Source organism: Myotis lucifugus, unplaced genomic scaffold (assembly GCF_000147115.1).
Source record: "Myotis lucifugus unplaced genomic scaffold, Myoluc2.0 scaffold_62, whole genome shotgun sequence".
Lineage (NCBI taxonomy): Eukaryota > Metazoa > Chordata > Mammalia > Chiroptera > Vespertilionidae > Myotis > Myotis lucifugus.
In genome coordinates, this window is record NW_005871110.1 from 289,590 (window position 1) to 314,172 (window position 24,583).

A 24,583-nucleotide genomic window follows, 5' to 3' on the forward strand; every position below is an offset into this window, starting at 1 on the left:
TCAGTTAATCTACAGAAAAAGGCATGGTATTTGATTTTTATGAAATTTTGGTCAGATTTGACAAATTTATAAGAATTTATATAAGCATAATTGGTACCTAGTAAGAGTTTATTCAAATAAATGAAGGAATAATGTAAAACATGTCAAAATATGAGGTCTTCTTTAAAGAACTGATATGAAATTAGAATAGAAAAAAACATCTGACAGACAAGATCATGGTATAAACAGAATACAGTAACTAAACAAATGATACTTTTTAGGCAATAAGGATAGGAATATGAAAAAAACTTCCAAGTGGCAAAAATTTCATATTTCAAAGGGAAAAATATCTTTGGCTTTTAATTAAATGTCATAGTGAAAAATATTTACTGAATGATTTTATTGATGGAATTCTGAAATTTTATTTTCTAAGTTTACTAATTACCTAAAATTTGATAGTACTGGAGTTAGAAGTTGTAGTTAGAAATATCAAAATAAGTAAAATTGTTATGGGAGGTATAAGTGCTAGCTAAAATGATTAATAAAACGTTAGTCAAATAGATAATACAGTAGGCCATATTCACCAAAGGTAAACTTAACAAATATATAAAAATATAATATCAATCTTGACTTTGTGGGAAAGTTCACGTGAACAAAACATCCTACTGAATAATACATAGTGTCAAATGGAAACAGTTTTTGAGTTTCTTACTCTTTGCAAATATATTGGTTGCTAAGTTTCCTATTACTTTTTAAAGTTCATTAGAAAAGGACCATAAATTCAGGACACTTAAAATGACCTAATATTATGAAAGAAGGCCCTGCAATAGTTCCAAAAGGCAGAAAGAGGTAAGAGGAATTCATATTGTGAAAGAAAAGAAGTACTAATCAGCATTCAAGGATAAGTAGGTTAGATGAGGCAAAGGGAGAATTCAGTCAGGATTAACCATACACGGAATTGTTAACGGGAACAGTCTTCCCTTGGGTAAATTTAAAAGCAGAAGAACAGATACTAATGCAAACACTAGTAACAAATCTAGATGTCACATTATATCATAATCCTATCAAGCATCATCCAAGACCAGCCCCTCACAAATAAAAAGGGGCCATTTGGCCAATGTTTTAGTTTCCATTCTCTTCCTGGAGTCTATGCTAATATTAAGATGAAGAGTAACAGAATGTAGTAGTAGGACCTCATCAGGATTCCTTTTGGAGAATTCGCTAGGAATTGGTAAACAGTGTTAACCTAGAGGCCAAATGGAATTCTCTTAGTACTCCTGGCCATGGGTTGCTGCATGGAAAGAGGTGGAAAAGAACAGAATTTTACCTTGTAACAGCAGGTAGTCATTCGTGTAAGAGCTGCACCCGGACTTTTGACCTGATTATTTAGGGAACAAAAAGGGGGCTGTTTCTGAAATCATACATCAGATGACCTCTTGGTTGCTATTGTCCTATGGTCTAGTCACAAAAGACCCATCCGAACATCTTTGGATTTCTTGTGAGGTCAGGCTCATATCTACCAGAAGCTTGAACTCCATTATGAATTTTTATGCTCATTAAGCCTTTACGCATTGGAGTAGGACCTGTGACCAATACCAAAGGCATAAACTCATTTATTAAAAATGTTGCAAACATTTCCTAGTATGATTATTTTCCATTACTGATGAACTCAGCTGAGATTCCTTCCAGGGTTAAGACTTTATGCCTTCTCCTTGGTTCTCCAATAGCCAATCTGTATGCACATGTACACACATAGAGGTGCTTATTTATACTTTGATTTTAGTACTTTCTATTGATTTTAATAGGCTTTTGCACAATAAATGTTCATAGTTAAAATGCCATAATGTTAATGTTTCTAACTGTGGGCTCATTTTAAAAGGGAATATTTTACTCAAAATCATACTGCTTACATAAACTAAGAGTTAACTAAAAGAAATTGATATTCAAAACCCCACTTGTCAGGAAAGAAGTGGAAAAAAGACCTGACAATTTTACTTCCTTTCCCTTTCCTTCTTAACAAGCAGGAAAATGGTCAAAAGATAGTCTGCAGAAGGGAAAAGGAGAGATATTAGTCAATAAGCTGACAATTAGCTCCTGAGTGATTGGGAATTTATACATTTTTAAACCTCATATTAATCATGGACTCATTATTTGACAAAATAAAACTAGATGTTTTAAGGAAAATGAGAAGTGCTACTATTCCAAAGATGTATAACTCTTAATCTATGTCTACTACATAGTTCATGAAAAGACATAACATTTGAGAACAACAACAAAAAATCAGCTCTATTTTCTCATATCCATCTTTGAATCATAATTTCAATTTAATTTTTTAAAATACCTAAAAATGATAAAACCTCAATGAATAAAAAACTATTAAGATAGTATCACCAAAACATACAAGTACAAAGAGCAAGCAAATAATTCTGTGGCAGTAGGTTTTAAAATTATTAAAAACAAATTAAGATAATTATCAACTTAGATATAAAATTATTAAAATGATACTTCTTACTTTAAATTTCTAAATGCTGTCAACTAATAGTGGTATATACACACATCATTTTAGGCTTGGGAAGTATGTTTCTTCAATTTTTAAAGCACACTTTCAGACACACTTTCAGACAACTGACCTTACAGGGTAGAACTTTTAGATGGGTTGTGTGTTATAAACTTTATGCAAAAGAACCAGAAAGGGTCAGAACAATTACCCTCCTTGCATAGGAAAGAAGATCGGATTGGGAGTTAGGAAACTTAAATCCCAGACAAAATAATACTGGACCTTAAGCTGGTTACTCAATATCTCTAAAATCTGAAAAATGGCCAACGAGATGGTTATTTCTTTTTCCTACCCTATGAATGACGGACGATATGATCAAATAGCTTATGTTTTACTCAGAACTTCCTTTACCCCCAACATGAGTGTTATAATTTTTGGTCACACATTTATAATTTGGAAATAGCAAAGAACCTTGGGTCAATGCTACAACATTAATCAGAGGAAGTGAAGCATCAATACCTTCAGTTTAAAGGACAGCATTCTGAATAAAGGCGACGTACCTTTGGCTCAGACCCACTGGACCCCTCTTCTTCGTGGAGGTTAAGCCTTGGCTTGCCATCTGCAGGAGAAGTCCTACTCATCTTTTTCATTCCGACAGGCACACAGGGTTTAGGCTCCTCCATTACAAACTTGCTGGTTTCTTCGAGAGATTTCTGATATGCTGCTAGTGATGATGCTGGTTCCTCAACACGACCGTATCCGTGTGGTTTTGGTCTCAGAGTTTCCTTAGTACTCTGTTTGCCTACATCATTTTGGGATTCTGGAAAGTAAGATTTCGTCTTTGCTTCTGGAGTGACTTCTGCATGGTTCCCATTTGCTTCAAATTTCCCAGGTTCTCCTTTGAGATATGAGGTAATGGAATCTCTACATTGGTCTGGGCTGTAAAAGGTAAAATGTAGAAATTTACAATGGTAACACATGGCTGGAAATGGGTCTAAATTTTTAACTACTATGTTTTGAAATACATTTGAAGGCATAAAATAGAAAGGCCTGAGAACTCTGCTCACTGGATTTCAAACTGTGAGGGGCAGTCCTGGGTGTGGGGGTGAGGAGGTGCTATGTAGGCTCCAGGCAGCTCCCAAGCTGGCTAGCTATGCTGTCATTGTTTGTGTTTTGTTTGATTGCACTTCTATAGCCGCTTGAATTCTATATCTTAAAAAGCAATCCTGAGCAGTTCATGGACCGCTCAGAGTTCCAGACCCACTAATTTAAAAGAGGAGGATATCTCAAAATGCTTTTATACTGCCAGTGAAAAACCTGCTAAGGCACAAAATGAATTCCTGTGATGAGAGCTCTGGCATCCCCTAGAACCCCAAATTCCAGTCTTTGTGTTTCCAATTATGATTCCTGCTACCAAGTTTCCAACTATAATTCTCTTTCTCGCTCCCATCTTTCTATGCCCCTGATCTCTGCTGACACTGACTGGTGCTCACCCACTGCTTTTACTTCCTGTGAGAACTATTTTTCTTTCAACTATTAAAAATCTTTCTCTTCCAGTACTTAAAAAAAGTGATTTCTAAGTTTTAGTCATTTCAGTATAGACTTTTTGTAGCTTGTGTATTGTGTTTAGTGTCTTTGCTTATTACCCATAGACTTCTGAAGGCAATAACTATTGCAATGTTTTATATGTATAACATATTATTATGTATATATATGTAAGTATGTGTATGTGTACATTTGTAATCAAATTGATTATCTAAACACAGTTATCAAAAATATCAATAGCATACCCTATTCTGTTTGTGTAAGGACAAATGGTTCCAGCACATTGTGATGATCCTATAACTGTGGGTCGCGACCTCTTTGGGGGGTCGAACGACCCTTTCACAGGGGTCGCCTAAGACCATCGGAAAACACATATATAATTACATATTGTTTTTGTGATTAATCACTATGCTTTAATTATGTTCAATTTGTAACAATGAAATTGGGGGTCACCACAACATGGGGAGGTTGAGAACCACTGTTCTATAACATAACTACAACCATAAACTATACGACTGTATCTGAATGTAGACATCAGAAGTAGTGTTCTTTATTGTCTTGGCTCTTTGGTAGGGTGAACACAGAACTCATTGATGCTACCATTCTGCAAAAAAAGTTTTGTAAACTTCACCTTTGGGAATTTTATGGAGCAAGAGGCTTAGTAAGATGAAAATATTAAATTTGGTTATGAAATAATCTGTTTTTTGCATCCAACTTAAGTTTATCATTAGTTGCCATTGAAGTAAAATGTCTGATGTGTAAATAAAAAAATATTACTAACAGACTATTTGCATCAGTCATTTGGTATGCATGCTACAAGCTTTCTTTTTCAATATATAAACCTGTTTGAGGAAAGTAGTCATTCTTATTTTTAAAGCTGATTGAAGTGACATTCTTAGAGCTTAGAAATTCATCCAAAGTCACAAAGTGCAAACCTAATGATGGTGAGATTTGAATCAATGTCTGGAGGACATTAAACTCCCACCTTTCTAGAGTAAGGCCACCATAAAAAGAATCAGATTCATAATTAGGGAATTACATTGGATATAAACAAATTTCAATCATGGCAAAATTATTTGGGCTAAAGAATTACATATACTGCCTAGCCAGTGTGGCTCAGTGGAGCACCAACCCATGAACCAAGAGGTCACTGGTTAGATTCCTGGTCATGGCACATGCCCCAGTTGCGGGCTCAGTCCCCACTGGGGCATGTGCAGGAGGCAGTCGATGTTTCTCTTTCATCAATGTTTCCCTCTCCCTTCCTCTCTCTCTAAAAAAAAATGGTACATATACTATATTTCAAATCACGTAAAACACTCATGTAGAAAAAAGGTTATTATATAAAAATGTGTTTTCTTAGTATGGTAGAAAGACAGATGACTTTTCTTTTTCTTTGCATTTTCTGTTAAGACATTTTAAAATATGTATGCAAAAAAAAAAATCCACCAAAATTTTAATGGTGGTTATTGTTAGATTGTGGGGTTGCATTGATTTTTTATAAATCTGTATTTTTAAAATTTGTATAATAAGCCTACATATGTTTATATTTCTTTAAAAAACTTGGAATTTATTATATTCTTTTGAATGAGCATTAATTACTGGCTATGTGAAAAGAGTAGTCTTCTAAAGTAAAATGTACATCAATCTTTGGCATGTATTTCAAACTTTCTGCATTTCCCTCAGGCTGTCAATAGTTTTAAGAATTATATTTGCGCTTAATGTAATTTTCCCTCTCCAGATTAGCAAATGAACCAACCTTTAAAGCATGTATTATCCCCAAACTGGAATGGTCATGTAGAAAAAGAGGAATTGCTGAAAAGCACATATTTAAACTACTAATATGTAACCTGTTTCATTTTCCTTTTTCTGAAGCAGCCATACCTGTCATCCAGTCGATCTAGTAACCCACCAGTTATTCTTCGAGCTTGAGCCGGGGACTCTAGGTTTCCACTGGTCTCATTCTGCCAACCTGTAATTGAAGACATTTCCAGTTCTGCTTGCTGAACATGTTTAAGAATAGCCTGTACTTTTTCTTCTGTCATCTCCTCAGAATCTACTCCTTCTTCAAGTTGAATGTCCTCAAATAGAGATTTGAGTTTTTCTTCTGTCATCTCCTCATCAGGACCAGATTTTCCTTTCTCTTGCTGCTCAGAGCTGACTCTGACTTTTCTAGTATGTTTCAGTGGCTCTGCTGGTTTAACATCTTTTGGGACCCCAGCCATACTTCCAAGGTATCGAGGATACTCACTCAGATAAACATTCTCCAACTGGCTCTCATCTACATCGACTGCTTCGGGCATTTCTGTTATAGGCATTGAGTCTTCAAGTCTGCTGTCTTCTAAGGAAGTGTCTTCTGCAGTTACAACTGGAGGTCCATCTGCTGAATGCTCTACGTTTCCCCGGGAAGGCACTAGCCCATCACTCAGTCTACTGGGGGTTCTAAGGGGAGATTCTGTGCTAGAGGTATCACTAAAATAATCATCTTGCTGGAAAGGGGTGGGTGGTGTGTAGTGCAACCCTGTGGGAGTTTCCAGTTCCACTTGAAGGGAAGGATAACCTATGGAAGACAGTACATTTGGACTGACTGGAATGAATTACGAACACATCAAACAAAAACACATGGAATGACTTAAATTATATCAGGTATGAAAATGTATGATGAATTACAGAATGATAAATTTATTGGTTTAGTTCAATTAAATGTAATACAATGAAATAAAAGGCTAGTGCAAACTATAATAAGATAGGATATTAATTAAGATATAGACTGTTTATCAATTTTGGTAATTTTAATACAATGACTTAAATACACAGATTAATGTAATCTAATATAAAGTTATTTGCCACCATATAAGATACATTTATTCCATGGCCAAATTTATTATCATTCAACTTTTAGCATGTAAAATCCATATTTTGGTGGATTAAATACAGCAAGCCACAAGAAACCAATTTTTATAATTATAACTTATTTTAACACATTGCGTACCGCATAGAAATCTCTAAGACATACGCCAGGGACTGCACGTTTTTGGGCAAACTGCACGTTATTTAAATCATCATAATGCACTTTAGGTGTTTTTCAATAATTGTAACATTTTTATTTACAAAAACAATTAAACAATTAAAGTTCCTAGTACTTTAACGTATGGTACTGTGTAAAACATTTTCCTCTATGAAGAGGGACCAAACAAAATTTACATAAGTATCTAGATTTGCTCCTTTTTCCATGGGCGTGAAAAACGAGAACACTCGTGAGCAGTCCTTAACAGATGGTGCGCGAAACACGAGAAAACTCCTGAGCGGTACGAAATGTGTTAAGAACAGTGCAAATGAGCGATTATACCCAACTCTAATTTTTAGTTATTTCACATGAAATTTACAGCAAAGAAAAATGAATTTAATATTTGGAAAGAAATGATTATTAGATTTTGGGGAAAACAATCTAAAACCATGTTAGGAAAAGGATTTAAAAAGCAGATAAAGTAGAAAAGACTCCATGTAAATTTTCAAGTGTCATAATGTGTCAGAGATGAAAGGGCTACGGTGTATATGGACATTTTGGTAAACTTGGTGAGATGGGTCCACTCAGAACCATGAATCAAATAAAGAGAAAAAGGAAATGGTACAACAGAGACAGGAGGAAAACCATCTGCAAAGAGGTCTGAACATCCACGACAAGGCTATGAAACACGGAGGTTTATTAACCAGACTACATAGAGGGGACGGAGGGAGCAGGTCTCATGTTTTAAGCTGTGCTGCATGGGCTAAGGGAGTATTTTTCTCTTTGAGCAGAGAGAAAAGTCAACACTGGTCTGGTCATGGTGAGGAAAGGAAGTTTTACAGAATTTCAACAAAGAGGAGAGACAGGAAAAAAACAACACACAATGCAACCCAGCACATTTTCTGAATTATTAGTCTACAAAACTAAAGCCTCATTTTTCCATCAGTCCAAGGTAAATACCAACTTAACTTTTATTGTGAATTCAGATCACTATAGGTAAGTGAATATTTTCCTATTATGGTCACCTGTAGACCAGAATCTTGTTGAAAAGCTGGCTAAGATTAGCTGAGGTTTATAATCTGCACAAGTGATATTTATTTAATACACATATCCCTAAATTTCCCTATTCTGATTTTAAAATGTTAAAATTAAATGTAGTTTTCAATTCCATTGAATACGTCCATTGTTTCCTGGTGATCTTGTGTATTAGAGCTACTGTGCTTAAAAATTTTCCCAACAAAGAATATTAAAAGATTCTATAATTTGGCAATAATTCATCAATTGATATAACATGATACGTCTTTAGTACCAATACATGGTTTCACATATAAGATAAGGCTTTAAAGCGAGCTTTTCCCCAAGATTCTCTGGTGTTTATAAACTTAAAGAGAAACCACTTTTGACATTAATACCCATAATTCTTATGTTATGGTATCCTTTAAATTTTCTGTTGACTTTGAGAACTTTTATCACATAACATGCAGAATTAGAAGTTATTGATTCTTGTTAGTCTAACTTTTCTGGTTAAAACTGGAAAAAGAATCATCATATTTTCCAAAACATGGAATAGTGAAAAAATATCCCTAGTCCTTCTTCCTGCCTCCACACCATCATCAACATTTTTACTCTAAATTCATTCTAGGAATAAATTCCATTTGTGAAGGAAGATGAGCATCTTGAAAAACATAAGATATGTTATGCTTTTCTTAATACTTTTATGAAAAAAGCCCAAATTTACATAATGAAGGAAAAATTACAATATCTATAAATGAAGCTAATGTAAAAGACAAATTATGTTATTAGAGACATATATGCTCATTGAATAGAAATTACGCTGCCTTTTATAAACTATATATCAAGTAGGGTTCCCCCCCCAACAAATAAATAGCACACAACGATAAAATAATGCTAAATAACTAAAATACTTTTTGAGTGACACATTAGACTTTTTCAGTACATACTTAAATACTGGGTCCCAAAACAGTAATTCAGCATTTTACTTAACAATTTGTATACTATATGCTTAAACTTGACCCAATACCTTACTTACTCGGTAAAACAGCTTGCAATTTGGTTTTGTCTATATACAATAAGCTAATTCACTAGTTTTTAAGGTTAATGTGAAAATGACAAAAACTGTGTAGTGTCTAGCTAGATATTAAACTTTTTCCCATTTGGTCACATAAAATATTTGAAATAGAATTCTTCAGATAACATATGCTTTTATATCTCATTGTTCATATTTTACATAACATATTTATCATTTGGTCTATCAGAGTATATATTTGCAGACTCTGGCAGAAAAAATGCTGTGAAAATGAGAAATTAAGTCAAGCAAATCATCATTTAGCTGGTTTAACTGACTTCCTTGTTTTAGTGCACTTGCAAATTTTATCAAATGATTAAATAAATATGAACACTGGATTCAATTACCATCAACAGGGTCATGGAAAACATTGTTCTCATCAGCAAAACTTCTGGTGCCTGAAATATTTCCATAATCAAATATTGGTCCTTCTAGCAGAGTCACTATATCTATTCGATTAATTTTTGTCAAGACCGAAGTTAAGGCATCAGCTGAAAAGGAGGGGAAAAAAAAGGTTGAAAATCCAAGGAAATTATTTCTTTCAGTCATCACAATATCCACACAAAGACAGCTTTTGCGACCCTGCTGATATTTCAGCTCTTCTTTATTGCAGCTCTGAAAACCAGAGGGCTCAGAAAACTGGCCACTCCTGGGAAGATTTGTAAGGGTCTTAAGAATCACCCGATAAAGCTGTGCTTGAAGACAGCAACATTCATTCCATTGTAAGATGCAGAGCAGATGAGCCCCAAAATAGCTACATTCCTTTTAGTTATAAGGGGATATCATAAAATTTTAAACATGTTCCTCTCCTTTCAGACTGTCAAAATAGGTCGCCCTCATATCTGATGCTTAGCAATTTAATGACTTACTAAAATCAGGCTGACCTTACAATAACTTATTGCACATTGTTGTGGGTTGGCACTTGTCATAGTATAGCACCCCTCTATGCCACCCACAATAAAACAAAACCCAACAATATTAGAGAATTCTCTGCCACCACAGACCAAACTGTGTACAATGATTTGATCCCCTAATTTGATCCTATTTTTCTCTACTTCCCTGCACATCCATCTCTGACCATAGCAGTAACTTCATAAGTGTTTGCCTACCACCCCACAATTTAACAGTTAGAATTACATTTTCACTTTTAATGGTCACAGAGAGAACTTCAGACAGAAACGCAAAAAAATTCCCTACTATTTGCTTTCTGAAAGCTTCCTAAAGATAGGTTAGAATATTTGCACTAAACTAATATAATTTCAAAAGACCTGCTACCACTTTTTGATTACTCTGATGTTATTAACAGTAGACTTATAGAAAATATTGGATTTATGCAGTTATGAAAGTTAAAGTAGTATAATTTTAGCATACTTGTAGCATTTTTTCCATCTCTGGTAACCCATTTTTTTAATAACATGAAGCTTTGAGAAATTAAAGAATTTGGATTTTCCACACGTATTTGATTGATTTCATCCACTGAAAAATTCAGTTCCCTTGCCAGTTCTGTAGAAAAGAAAAAGAGTTACTTAGATTTTGTATTATACTTTTATCACATATATTTCATTTAAAAAGAAAAGAATTTTACAGTAAAACCTAAGTACAGCCTTGGACAATAATCATTATATACTTGATTTCTCAGGAAAGTAGTGATCCTACATAGGCTGTGATTGAACTCTTAGTTACAATTAGATTATATAGTTTATTGATCTGCAGAAAGATTTGCTGGATTCTTTTAATTCAGCCAAATTATTCTTTCAATTCGAGCAAACTTCGTACAAGGGATATACAGTTCATAAATATACGGCACAAGAGATGCTGGTGTTTTCCCTAGGCAGTCTTCATGAGGTACATCTTTTACTCACTTAACATTCTACTCTATATGTCATCAAGTTGCATGAACTTCACTTTGGAGGCTAAGGGAAGACTCCAGGACAGATCACCGTGTATGATATGCTGCCACATGTATACAAAATAAAGGGAGATAACTTTCTATCCATCTAGATGTATACACTCAATCTTGTTTATGCTGAGAGTGTCTTTGGGAAGATATGTATGAGTAGTAGTGGCTGGTTTAGTAGAGGGAAAGGTAGAAGTCAAAGATGAGAAGACTTATTTTTTTGTATAATTAAAAAAGGATTTATTAGGCACGTAGTACCTTAAATAAGTATAAAAAGTAAGGAATGGTAAAAATATCCTTCCATGGAAAAGGAATTGTTCAAGATTCTATCCTGCTTAAATTTTTTTATATTGGCTATTTTTTATTTAATCAAAAGGATATATATTTTTACATTCAGTATTATTTTGTGTTAGTTTCAGGTATATAGCATAGTGGTTAGACCATCATATTTCCAGCAATTTGTCAAAATGCATTCGGAGGCTCAAAAAAAGTCCATATCCTTTGATCACGTGATTTTACTTTTAGAGATCGATCTTGACAATACTTAGGGTTGTACATAATGATTTACATACATAGAATGTTCATTGTAGGCTTGTACTACTGAAAAACTGAAAACGATCCAAGTGTTGAACAAAAGAGTTAATTAATGTAATGCAGTGCAGGGGCTTGCAAACTATTTTGATCAGAACCTACAATAAGAAATATATTGTATATCTTGGTGTTGCTATAAATGAAACTGATCTTTATGGAGCAAAACTAGCCTTAATACATATAATACACAGATGTGTTCTTTACCATTCTATTCCATTTAAAAACATAACCAAAGCATGAATTGATTCTATGACTCACTAGTGACCCACAGTTAGAACAACATCATTGTATAAAGTATCTCTATTGGTTGTTATTGTTTAGCCATTAAAATCAAGATCAGAGAATATTTAATTTTGTAGAAACTATGTACTTGCAAATAAAAAAGCAGTAAGTTGCATAGTTAATATAACATTTAAAAGAGCATTTTATAAAAAAATCAAAGTTCATTAAGATTACTTAACAGTGATTCTAATGGACAGATTTAAATTTTGTTCTTCTAAATGCTAATTTTCCTAATAATCTTTATTATCCTATAGGAATTCAAATTTAAAAAGTTAAATTTGTTTTTAAGTTTTTCATCTGTGTTTTAAGACAACTTACTTACTGCCCAACAAGCTCTCATAACTGAGCTGTATCATTTGTCTAGACTCGATGCAAGCTAAGACACATTGCCACTAAGAACTTTAGCGTTTTATGGCTTTATGTCTGTCTATTCTTACATCACATTTTCTCCAAAAATTTACTCTGGCAGAGAACTGGATTTGCTTATGGGAAATAATCTAATAGTTATGGGCATACAATACTGCAAAATCAACAATGGCTCCACTTTATTTTCAGATTATAGTGTCCTATGGTAAAATATAAATACTATCTTTAATTTTATGTTAGCAAATGTTTACATACAACGGATTGCTATTAATTCTCAACCTGCAAGGGATTACTCAGACCATCACCAGCCTCCTGGGGATTAGCTATATGTCTGAGAGCAAGGACTGGGTGGAAAGAGAGAAAAGGGTTCAATATGTAGGAGGGGGAGGGACTTATGGCAGTCAAAGGAAAATTATTTATATGAACTACTTTCATACTCTCCCTTTTAACAGCATAGATAATTATTTCCCTGAGTCTAGATGTATGTCACTGATGGTATGCAAGATGACTTTAGCTATGACAATAATTGACATTTTAAAACTATTATGTTTTATGGCTATGAATTTAAAAAGAGGAGTATATATAAACAGCACTCAACCTACAGAATATTCCTTTTCTGCATAAATAAATAATTCCATTCATTTCACTATTTTTTAAAATTTTAATTAAAAATTTAAATTTATCATCATTCCTTTGTTTTCTTGCTTATGTAATTATTGAAAATAATCCTTGTTTTCCATTATCAAAGTGATATAAGTTTTCCTTTAAATAAATATTTGAGCGTAAAATGGAGTCAATTTACAACTATCAGCTAAATAATGTGTATATCATAAAAATTGTGAAGATGACTCATGAATGATTAAATTTTTTTAAACCCAGGCATGGATTAATTTAACTGTTGCCTGAGAGAGCTGCTCTAAGGGCATAAACCAGGGGTGGGGAATCTTTTTCTGCCAAGGGCCATTTGGTTATTTATAACATCATTCTCAAGCTATACAAAATTATCAATTTAAAAATTAGCCTGCTGTATTTGGTCAAACAATTAACTCACCCCTAATGCCTTGGCAGGGCCAGACCAAATGATTTCACAGGCCTTATACAGCCCACGGGCCAGAGGTTTCCCACTCTGGCATGTTTAAAATTTTTAAATTACTTAAAAGTCATAGGCCTTAGCTACATTTTCTTTTATGCCACATAATAAATTTCCTATTAGATAAAAGGTTATCCTATATTACCAGAAATGGCATTGTGAGAAAGTGCTTACAATCAAGGTGAAATTAAGATTTAAATTTATATTCTTCAGTGAATATGCATAGGAAAAGCCTTGAAAAACACAGTATACAGTACTACCAGTAATTATTTCTGGGTAGGTAGAATTATTATATTTTTTACTCATTGCTTGTTTTTTTTTTATAAAGAACCGCCTGTGAATAAGACAAAGAATTTAAGAAACTATCTGTTTCATTCTGGTTTATACACACTTACCTGTCCAACTAAGTCCCAGGTGATCGGCTACTATTGCCATCCTGATATCTGTCCGTTCACATGGACTCTGTGGACCTACGATTTACAATTTCTTAATTAAAATAATCATCAAGAAAAACAGGATACTGGAAAATTGCTTTGAGCAGTACTCAGATTTTACAGAGAGACTAATGCTAACACTGTACACTTAAATGTGTCCTAATCACCTACATGAACACCTCTTTCCACAGGACTCACTTGGTTTTCACCTGCATCAGGCCAAATGTCAGACTACATGGATGCTCAATGTAATGGAATTGAACATGCTGACAGGCTAGCTACTTTACAACATTACAGAAGTGTTGTGTTTGTGAAAACACCATGATGGGGTTTCAACTTCTGTGCTTTTACTTTCACAGAATCATATCCGTTAGCACATTAAAAAAAATTTGCTCATCATGAATGACACCAATATCTTCAGCATGCTTCCCTAGCTGTCTATGGTGTAGTTTGGTTAGAAGGAAGAAAGAGGAGTATATATAAACAGCACATACAGATGACAATGACAGAATGAGAAACTACGGTTAAGTCACTCCACAGGCAATCACAACAGTTCATGCACTAGGGTCTACGAGTTGGAAAGTGTTTACAAACTAGGCTCGTTCTCCAGGATGTGAGCAAAGAGTGCTCGAGAAACCTGACTGCCTTCATTCTCACCAGTCCTCCTACTGCTCCTTTTCTCACTGCCGGCCTTTTCACTCTTTGATTTTAAAGGTGCTGCCTCTGTTTTCTTATCTCTAGCAGACTTCGTTGTAACTGAAGGCTGGCCACCCCGGGAACTCTCGGACAACGACGTGTTTCTTGAGGTACTGTCTTCCTCATCCGACACCTCGGACTGCATCTTTTTTTCTTCTTCAGAGAGGCGGTCCACAAGCTTTAAGGTCTCACCACTAATTCCCTTAAAATATTCAATGGAATGTTTACAAACTTCCTTAAGCTGACTTTTCCTGACTTGAACTGTGGTGGTAGCATTGGAGGTGGTGACACAGGTGGATCTTACCTTTACTGGCAACTTGGATGGCAGGTGTTTGGCCTTGTCTTTCTCTGGCTGCCCTTGCTTTTGTGGGGTGCATGCTTTTCTAACTGAAGCTGTGTTATCCCTGTGTGTGTTTTTTACTGGAATTCTGGACTTTACGTCTAGACATGAAGAAGAGGTAAGGGTTTTGGTTTTCTCAGATGGACTAACCTGCTTCATTTTACTCCCTTTCATGTTTGGCATATGATTTGGTGGGAAGGTATCTTTTGCTGAAGTGGCCTTTATGGGAAGTTTGGATTTGCGCCTAATCCCTACCGGTGCCTGTGTCTTTTGCTGCTCTCCAAGCACTTTCTGCTTCTCTCTCACACAGTGTCCCTGTGGCACCCCTGTCTTTTTTCCTGATGAGCTTTTCACTGGATTAGCTTTCTCTGTGGTACGAGTGGGTGCGGCGTGTTCTGTCAGAACTACGTTACTTGTAATGTTATCTGTCTGTATAGTGGAAGAATCCAAATTGTTGTTGTTATTAAAGTTATCTTTTTGAAAATCGTGTTTTTCTTGGGGCCTAGCACCCGTGTGGCTATCGGCTGAATTTGAAACCACTGTTATAGTTTCATTTTCTAATCCCTGACAACTGGTCATCACAGCTTCTATCTTATCTGTGACTTCTCCAGGGCCTTCTTTCTTCATGGTCATGGTGGACGCAGAAATCCCCATTTTTATAGGCGTGCGCAACTTGGGGTCAACTTTCAAGGTGTTAGTGGCTGCTGCTGACTTCTCCAGGGAGGCACTACTGGGTGTGCCTTCCTGACACTCTCCGCTGGTCGGGATGCTGGGTTTAGGTTCGACCGCAGGTGCCTCTACATTTCTCTCTAGATTGGTTTCTACAGTGGTGTCCCCTGACTGTGGCTGTGGTGTGGCAGTGACCATACTTTTATCCCCTTCCCCCTGGTCCCCTGACTTCCCTTCAGAAGTATGCTCACCAATCTGGAAAAATTGGAGCCTCTCTTCAACAAAATCCCTCTTGCTCATGTCAATTGCACCACTGCGAGTCATCTCAAACATTTTTCCTTCATGAAATGGGAAGGGGTTAGGCTCACTAGTTGGGGTACTTTCATCGGTTGGCGTTCTGGCTGGCGTTGTATCAGGGGTTGTTGCCGGAGAGCGGTCTTCCACAGCCAGACCAAATGGCTTAGTTTCATCTTCCCGGGATTTACTGTCAAAAACTTCATCATCCCCTCGGTTATTAGACCAAGGGTCAAAATCTAGACCTTTGGTAGCTACTGTTTTAAAAGGAGTGGCAAATTCTTCATCTACTTTGTAACTGAAATAAGTATCAGGAAACACTGATCTGTCAGGATGTCTGCCTTCTAGGGTGAAAAACTGGGCCCCTGACTTCTGATCAGTCTTATTAGGAGTCTTTTCGGACGAAGAGCTTTTGGAAGATGGCTTATCTTCATCTGGTCCCACCCTGCCCTCCTCCTCGATGACTTCAAGTTTACTTTGGCTAAAGGAGCGATCAGCTGGCTTCAGAATGCCCTCTGTGTTCCAGATGTCTTTCTTAATTTCCATGGTCTGACTTGGGAGTTTGGAATCACTCTCCGTCAAGCCATCATCTTCATCTTGCAGGTCATAGCCATCAAGAGAATCAATCTCTGTGGCATCTGTATCATGAGAAAACTCGGCCGTGGTAGCAATGGAACACTCTGTGATGGACTGGTCGTTGTTCCCATTCTGGGCAGTTTCATTCTGAGGCGAATCAAGGCCAAATTCATGATCTTTTCCAGATCCATTAGTTTCTAATTCTTTCTGGTTGGAAGCCTTTTCAGCAGAAGCTTTGGGTTTTGTCATTTCTTTTTGATCACTGTCTGCTTCCTTTAATTTGAAGGTGTATTTTTTAACTGGAACTGGTTGATAAAGTGATTCATCATCGCTCGAATCACTGACGTCTGCCCCAGGAGGAACTGGGGAGGGTGGCTGCACTCGGATGACTGGCTCAGCCAGCTGGTACTTGTCCTGCTCATCTTGCAGACTGACTTCAATCATGCCAGCCTCTCTTTCAGGCAGAGAAAGATCCTTCTCCGACTCCATCTGGTCTGCATCCAGCGGCGGAGGAGGGGGAAACTCGATATAGGCAACTCTGTTGGTTTTGGGTCTTTGGTTAGAGTCTTTGCTCACACTGCTAGGCAATTGGTGCGCGCCTATTATCTCCTCCACTGTTGTCTGCTTTAAGGAGGACGACTTGCCCTGCTCCTCCTCCTCCGATTCCTCAGAAACCTCGGGAATTGGGCTGGGTTTACCTGGTATATAAGCTATGAGTGAGTCTGGTGTCTTAGACGTAAATTCATAACTCACTTCCTCTGAACTGGGTGTTTCTGGGGTTAAAGGGCTTTTCCCAGAGCTGTCTAGAAAGGAAACTTGCTCTAGAGTATCATCTTCCGGACTACCTTGGGGAGAAGGAGGCTGCTTTTGCTGTCTGGTTGTATAAAAGGTCCCCCTGGTCTCTTGTACTGTCTTACATTCCTGACTGATGATTTTTTTCACACTTCCTTGTTGTATCTCCTTTTCATACTGCTTCCCCACCTGTACGAAACTGACATAAACAGGTAAAGTTTTTATCTCTTTCCCTCCCTCTGGCGGGGCTAGTGGTGCAACTTTTTCCAATCCATCAATGGGACTGTGGTCGAATACTTCGCTAGAGGGAGATTCTTTTCCTGGGCTAAAGTCTAGAGAATCAGGAGATTTGGTGGGGGAGCTTTCAGTTTCATCGAGAGAGGGGCATAAGCCTACATAACTCTGATGTTTGGAAACTTTGCTGATTTCTGAATAGGTAACTTTTTCATCTTCTAGAGAATTAAAGTGCTGTGTCTCCACTGTCTCTTTGTGACTTGACTGGGGTGACTTTTGTGATAGTTCATGCTTTGGAAATGGCGACTGCTCACAAAAACCAACGGGAACATGAGAAGACGGCATTCTCCGCTCATCGGCCATCCTGACTGGGATGTGCGACACCGCCGAGCTCTCACTTCTCCTGGAAGGTTGATCGAGAGCCCCGCCAGGACGGTCCCCTTCTTTCACAACATATTCCCTGTACAAGACCTTTTTGGAGGGAGATTTTACAGTCATTTCCTTAACTTCTGAGAGAGAGCCATTTGTTAACAATTTGTGTTCTCTCTCAGTCACAGACACAAATTCACTCCTGGGATCAACAATTTTACTCTCAGGGTGACCAATGTGATTCTCTCTTACATCATGAACAAGTACATGCGAAAGCTTTTCTTTCTGCGACTTATTGTTAGCGGCTCCAGAACTTTCCCACGTTCTAAAGACCTTTTTGTCCCAGGGTCCCTTAGTTGCTAAATCTGAGGTTACATGACATGTCAAGTCTTTCGCCTGTTGCTCAGAAAAGTAGTCAGGCATCGCTTTACTTGACATTTCAGTTCTCTGTTTTTTCACATCATCAGAGCCAGAATCATTTACAACAATTTCACTGCTTTGCTCGGGCTCATCTTTAGCTTTTAATACCATAAAATCTTTTTGGACAGGTACTCTTTCATCTGAGAGGTCTATGGCCTTCTGCTGTTTTTCTCTAGCAAAAAGTTGGTAGACGGGTAGCTTGCTCTCCTGCATTTTTTTAACTGGGATTCTGGATTGGCCATCTGGCTTCTTGTCCTCTTGAGTCACGTCCTTACTTCTGGCCTGTGCACCTTGTTCAAATTTTAATCTAATGGAGCTCAGTTTAGATTGTTTGAGCTGAAACCCAGACTGGGGCCCTTCTGGTGCTTTGCTCTGTGGCACGCTTCCTTGGGCTTCCTCCGTGGACTTGCTGTCCTCAGTCTGTTGGGACAGAACCTTCTTCTCCGGGCTGCTGGGCAGACTGGACGCTTTCCTCTCACTGGCTCTGGGGAGGCTTTGTCCATCACGGGCATGCTGCCTCGCCTTAACCCACTCATCGCTGGATGCCAACAGTTCTGTCAGCGTTACTTTCTCGGGGCTGCTACTGGTAGAGCTTTGAGAAGAGTATTCCTTGCCATTTCTGGGGCGTGCCTTTTTCTCTGGGGACTGCAGTTCATCATTGAGCTTTTCGGTTTTGTCACGAAAAAACTGTGACACTTCAGTCAGTTTTTCTTCAGCTTCCTTCACAGTCCTGTCCACCCTATCTTCATACATCAACTTCTCTCTACCTCTGTCTAATCTGTCCTCAGTAAAGCGCATCCACATGGCATGTTTTGGACTACTACCATCGCCAGAATAGTGCAACACTGTCACTTTATCAAAATGCTCATCTTTAGACACTTTACCTACACCATTTTCAGACACATCTTTATAGATTTTGGAGAGAATTTCTTTTTTGGGGGCAGTGACTACTTTTTCTCTGGACCGCTTATCAGACCCCTGTAACTCTGAGCTAGAGGGTCCTGCATGGTCTGTCACCGATTCCTCAGTATCGGAATGAGACACATCTAGCTTTTCTGACAGAAGCATTTTCTCAGCAAACCTGTAAGACTCCCCTCTTAGTTCTGACAACTCATCGTCATGGTATTCTATTGAGTGTTGACTCAAAAGCTTCAATGTTTTATAAGAGTCATCAGATATGAGTTGAGCAGAACTAGGGCGACTATCTTCTTCTTGGGACACAGGAGTGTTTACTCTGGAAGACTCCAGATAAGAAGGCAAGGACTCTTCTGCAGTGAGTTCTTCCTCTTCTTGCTGACCCTGTTCCTCTGAACAAGGAAAAGCATCGTGTTTTTCTGGCAGAAAATCTTTTAGGTTAACATCTCCCCGGGATAAGTCTTTCTGATACACATACATTTCCTTTTCTGGATGCTTTTTGGTTTCTCTAATAATGACTTCAGTAGGCTCAGCTTGGTTACCTTTTTCGATGTGGACTTCTATTATACGCTCCAGTTTGGGTTTCATTTGGTTGTCCTTCTCTGCGTGCTGGGCTGAGGTTTCAGCAGCAGACTTGTGAACATCTGGGGCCACTGCCGACTTATGTTCAAACAGACCTGCCAGTTCTTTGGAAGGGTCCCGCCCGGACTGAAAGGCCTTCATGATGTCATGGACCGACATGGTTTCTTCAATTCTTTCAGAGGCGCCTTCGCTGCCTGGTGGAGAATGATAAACCGTCCTGGTAGTAGTGGTTATGTGTGTCTCTTCTTTGACACGCATGCCTTTGCTCAAAGCTCGACTGTGGTCATCTTCATCACTACTGGCTTTCATTTGAAATGCTTTAACTTTTTCTTTAATACTGGAAGTGCTGGGCTTGGGTTCTAATTCCATAAACGTGGGTGACGGTTTGGGTGACGCGGGTTCCTCTGGTTGGGACTGGGAAGCCTCTCCGGCCGAGGGCTCATAGCTCCTGATAACATGAACCACTTCGGTTCTCGTTTCTGTGATGACAGGAGGGATGGGGACTTCGTGAAAAAGCGGCTTGGGACCAGTGCTTTCAGCGCTCTGTGGGGCTGAAGGTGTTTTTTCACTTCTCGTTTCAAAGCCACTGTCAGACAAGGGACTTTTATCTTGGTCATGCTGAGAAAAGTCATCTGGAGACTCTAAAATAGCATCTGTTCCAAAAAAGGAATCGGCCATTTTACACAATTCCTTCTCGGAGGTGGAAGGCCTCATGGAGGCAGGAGGCATTTTGAGTTTGTGTTCCTGCAAAGCAATTGCTGGTTTTAAAATTCTTTTCTGTCTCTCTTCACCATCTTTCTTTGCATCCTCAAACTTGTACTTTAAGTTTGTCAGTGAACTACTCCCAATATCATTCGCTAGGTAATCAATCACCTTGGTCAAGCTGTAATCCTTATCGGAGGCAGCTTTTGCTTTGACTTGCACTCGCTCGGGCAGAGTGGGAGAACGGCTCGCAGCAGTTTGCTGTCTCGCTTCTCTTATTTCTTCGGAACTGAATTCTATCCAGTCGTCTTCGGGAGAGTGTCCTTTGTCACTCTTTGGTGATTTGGGTGGTCCTTTATTATCGACACACACATCTTTTTTAAGGATTTCGCTAACTTTCACTAAGTCTTCCTTTACTTTCTCAACAATTTTGAAAGGTTCTTCGTCCTCCACTCTCCCTTCTTTGGGGAGTTCATGCTGGAATGGCTTCTCCTCAGGCACATCTGTTTGTAGTATTGCTGTCATCCGCATGAGGTCCTCTTTCATTTCAGCCACGTCTTTTAATATCTCCTGACTGGAAGATAAAGAAGATGGTGCAGACAACTTAAGGGCAGAGGGTGCAAGGAACAAAGATGACTTGACTGGGGATGAAGTTCGATTGAAATGGGGCTGAGGACGTGACTCCGTAGTCAATGTTTTAATGGGGGACAGCAAGGCTGCTGCTGATTTTGCAAGTGAATTAGAGTCTGGGAGTTTCTTTAATGCTGGTTCTGGCAAAACATTGACTACAGAGTATACTGGCACTGTTATTACCGATGAAGTTACAGATGAGGTAGTTGCAGATATTGACGACCCAAGGGATGCATAGAGTGCACTTGCGGAAGGAGTTCTGAGAGACTGAAAAGCTGATGGTGCTGAAGAAACATATGACCTGAGTGGGGAAAATGGCATCGCTGTCGTAGAAAACACTTTCTCAACTGTTTCTGTGGCGGCATTAACCACAGCGCTTACAGAGTTTGTAGCTGTAGAAATTTTTTCCTGTAACGTGGCAGTGGCTTTGCATCCGTTAATTAAAGTTGAAGATGATGGATATTTCAGAGGGGAAATAGATCCATTGACTAATGCTACCTCTGCATGTCCAGGCATCTGCTTCACAGGAGATGAGAGAGAAGAGGCCATCGTAACTTTCGCCGATGAAATGATATCAACTGCTGATTTAGCTGGAGACACCACTGACTTTAAAGGCGAAGATATTAGCGGCGCTGCTGATGTAATGATTGACTTAAATGGCAAACTTGAGGAATACATATTAATGTTTGACTTGGGGGAGGCCGGGGGTGTCATAGTAATGGATGACCTCTCCAAAAGAGACCCTGCTGTAGTCACTGGAGAGGTTCGAGAGGAAAACATGGAACTGGACGGCAGCCCCTTTAAAGGCGAGGCCTCCGTGACTGTGGGCGCTCTACCCAGGGTACCAGAAGACACTTGGATATGGTATGGAGATTGTGACACCACTGTTTTTATTGGCGAAGAAATTGTCCGAAAGGATCTAATTGGAGATGCCACATCACTAATGGATTTAACTGAAGATGTAGTTGACGCGCCTAATGTGGATTTGATTGGAGAAGGAGTCGAAACGGACCAAATTGATTTTAACGGAGAAGCTGATGGCGTATTTGAGGAAGAACTTGATAAGGAAGTGAAGCCTGACTTGGCTGGCCCGGGCACTGTGATCGGAGCTGTGGTCCAGGACTGGTATGGTCTTGTAGAAAAGAATGGCTTGTATGAGTAAGAAGTGGGGAGGGATCTTGTTGCTCCTGCACTCCGTTCAACTGTTTCTTAAATTTTAAAATGAAATCAAACACAAAAATCAACAAAAATGGTTGAGAAACAGAGAGACCAGAGAAAAAAATTGGTCAGTAAACTTTGAAATATTACAAAAGCAAGTACAATTGTTTGCATGATTTAGAATGGAAGAGGCAAAGGAACAATTAAGCAAAAGAGGGAAAAAATTTCTACAGACATAACTAGTCCAAAGTAAAAGACATACAAAACACTAAATAAATAAAAAACAGAGCAATGTGAAATGAAAGACAGAAAAAGCACGTCGCAACCAAATAGGCCAACAATGAAAATTAGGAAACACAAGGAAAGAATTAATGATGAAAAATAACCACAATGGAAAACTGTTCCCTTACTTCCTATTGACTTTCTTATGTGCTGGTTTTAAAATATCAGTAGCCATTCTGTTTTGCCTGTATAGGCTAATGTTTGTTTTGTGCAACCATAAAACTCTCATTTTAGTAATTTCTAATGTTTCCTCGCCTTGAACCATATCAATGTGTGTAGCTCTATGTTAAATATCTAAAAGTCTTTTTTTAGAAAACCACTCAAGCCTATTTCATGCAGAATCCAAAATAACTTTTAAGTGACAGGCAACTGATGTGCAAACCGTGAAGCCACTGGATTTTAAGTCTGCATCTTCCATGCACAGTTCGGTTACGCTTCACACCCATAAAAAGCCAATAAGAGCAAGAAATTCTCTGAGTCAGAATTTTAAAAGAAAAAAAAAACAAAGAAAAGGAATGTTTGCATTTATCTTTTCCATGCAGTATATTCCTTTTGGTGAGGAAAAAAAAAAGTGATATGAAATGATTTTAAGATGCATGTGTACACACACACACATAAAAGGGAGAAGAAAAAAAACCAAAATATGGTTCATGGTTACCATAAGCAAGCAAAGCAACAAAACATTTTATCATGCGCAATATATCATGGCAAACAAGCCAATGAATACAATTTTTATGCCATAGTATGCACAATATATAAACTTTAAAAATACTTTCACAAGAGCATTGAGAAAGAAGAGTACACTTTTTCCATGAGATGTGAAGTCTTGGTACCTTTTGAGATTTTAGGAAAATATTTAATACTGCATAGTAAAAATACATCTGCAACTAAACATATCCATGTTTGGTGTTGTCGTCATTATGGATAAAAGCACACATTTTATCTCATGTTTTTTTTCATGATATGTCATACTTTTAATTCTCAAAAGGTATCATGGGGAAAATCTAAAAAAGCACATTCATATTTTTAACACCCCATATTTAACTATCTACAGTGGAATACAGTATTTTTTTGTATATGGATGTCAATGGCAAAGATCCCTTCCCGGAATATTCATGGGACTCATGGATACCCCAAACACTGGAGCAGCCATGAGGCAGACCTACCACTAGCAAAGATGGATTTACTACCAGCATTCTGCTGGCAACGGGACAAGAAACACACAAATGAGGTAAGCACACTCGCCAGGGGAGAGCAAACACACACTTAGTCCTCTCTACTTCTACAATTCTGACAAATCGAGCTGGTCAGAGATTTGGAATGCCTGCCAAGGGTAATGTGTATGTCAGAGTGACTGCACTGGTTCAGAACAAGAGTGAACCGCGAAGAGGAAATGAGAATCTGCTTCATCTTTATGCTCCTCTTCAGGCTGTGCTCGTGCCATTGCTACAATCCAGTCCTTGGATTAGCAGCTACTCCCACAAGGGTGAAGGTTTTCATTCCTAGTGTACATTTAAATTCAAACATTTAGAACATATCCTTTTCTAGACTGGCATATTGTTCTAAGGAAAAGTGGAAGAACTAAGGAAAAACTCACCCACTCATTACCCCTCCTAGCCATAATTCTCAATATAATATTGCTTAACTCTGTTAGAAATACCACACTACAAATGAAGGGTTTGGGGATTCCTTCAATTCAGTGATCTGGGCTCAGTCCAATGTCATGGCTCAAGAGAATCTATCTTTGTAACTACCAAAAACTGGTGAAGCATCTCTCCTTTACCACTGAAGGCTAGCTCATCAAACAAAGAAGTCTTCTGAACAACCTCTATGGTTTTATACCTCGCACAAGCAGCCAACTTACTGTTCAATTACATGTTGTGCTTTAATGACACATATTTTGTAGTTCCCTTTATAACAAAGGCAATTTCTGGATGTCAGGCACTGAATTACACCAGAATTTTTTTTTGGGGGGGGGGGATTTACAGTTAGAAAGGACAGGTAGTTAGAGAAAAGCTGCATTCACTTGGAGTTCTAACACCAATTCAGGGCCATGACTTTTCCTTAGTTTCCTTAGCTCCTTAATACTCCTTTCCATTCCTCTGTTCACCACGATTCTGCTCTCTTTCATAAAAGAGAGAAAAACATCCTTG

At 38.0% G+C, this 24,583-nt stretch overlaps 2 protein-coding genes across 2 annotated transcripts in view; both read right to left on the reverse strand.

Moving 5' to 3' along the window:
- ANK3 (ankyrin 3) overlaps positions 1 to 24,583 on the reverse strand; it is a 202,674-nt gene that overhangs the window by 17,889 nt on the left and 160,202 nt on the right. The window contains exons 36-42 of the mRNA XM_023754603.1: positions 13,733 to 13,807; positions 10,483 to 10,614; positions 9,459 to 9,602; positions 6,270 to 6,578; positions 5,903 to 5,990; positions 3,037 to 3,415; positions 1,307 to 1,357 (exon numbers count right to left, since the gene is read on the reverse strand). Of these exons, the coding sequence (XP_023610371.1) occupies positions 1,307 to 1,357; positions 3,037 to 3,415; positions 5,903 to 5,990; positions 6,270 to 6,578; positions 9,459 to 9,602; positions 10,483 to 10,614; positions 13,733 to 13,807 (1,178 nt within the window). The remainder of the gene's footprint in view (positions 1 to 1,306; positions 1,358 to 3,036; positions 3,416 to 5,902; positions 5,991 to 6,269; positions 6,579 to 9,458; positions 9,603 to 10,482; positions 10,615 to 13,732; positions 13,808 to 24,583) is intronic.
- Positions 14,079 to 23,874, reverse strand: LOC111826235 (ankyrin-3). The gene is made up of 3 exons (XM_023754600.1): positions 23,791 to 23,874; positions 23,597 to 23,630; positions 14,079 to 22,198 (listed from the first exon to the last, which is right to left on the reverse strand). Exons 1-3 carry the CDS (start codon positions 23,872 to 23,874, stop codon positions 14,358 to 14,360), a joined length of 7,959 nt encoding a protein of 2,652 aa, XP_023610368.1. The 3' UTR covers positions 14,079 to 14,357.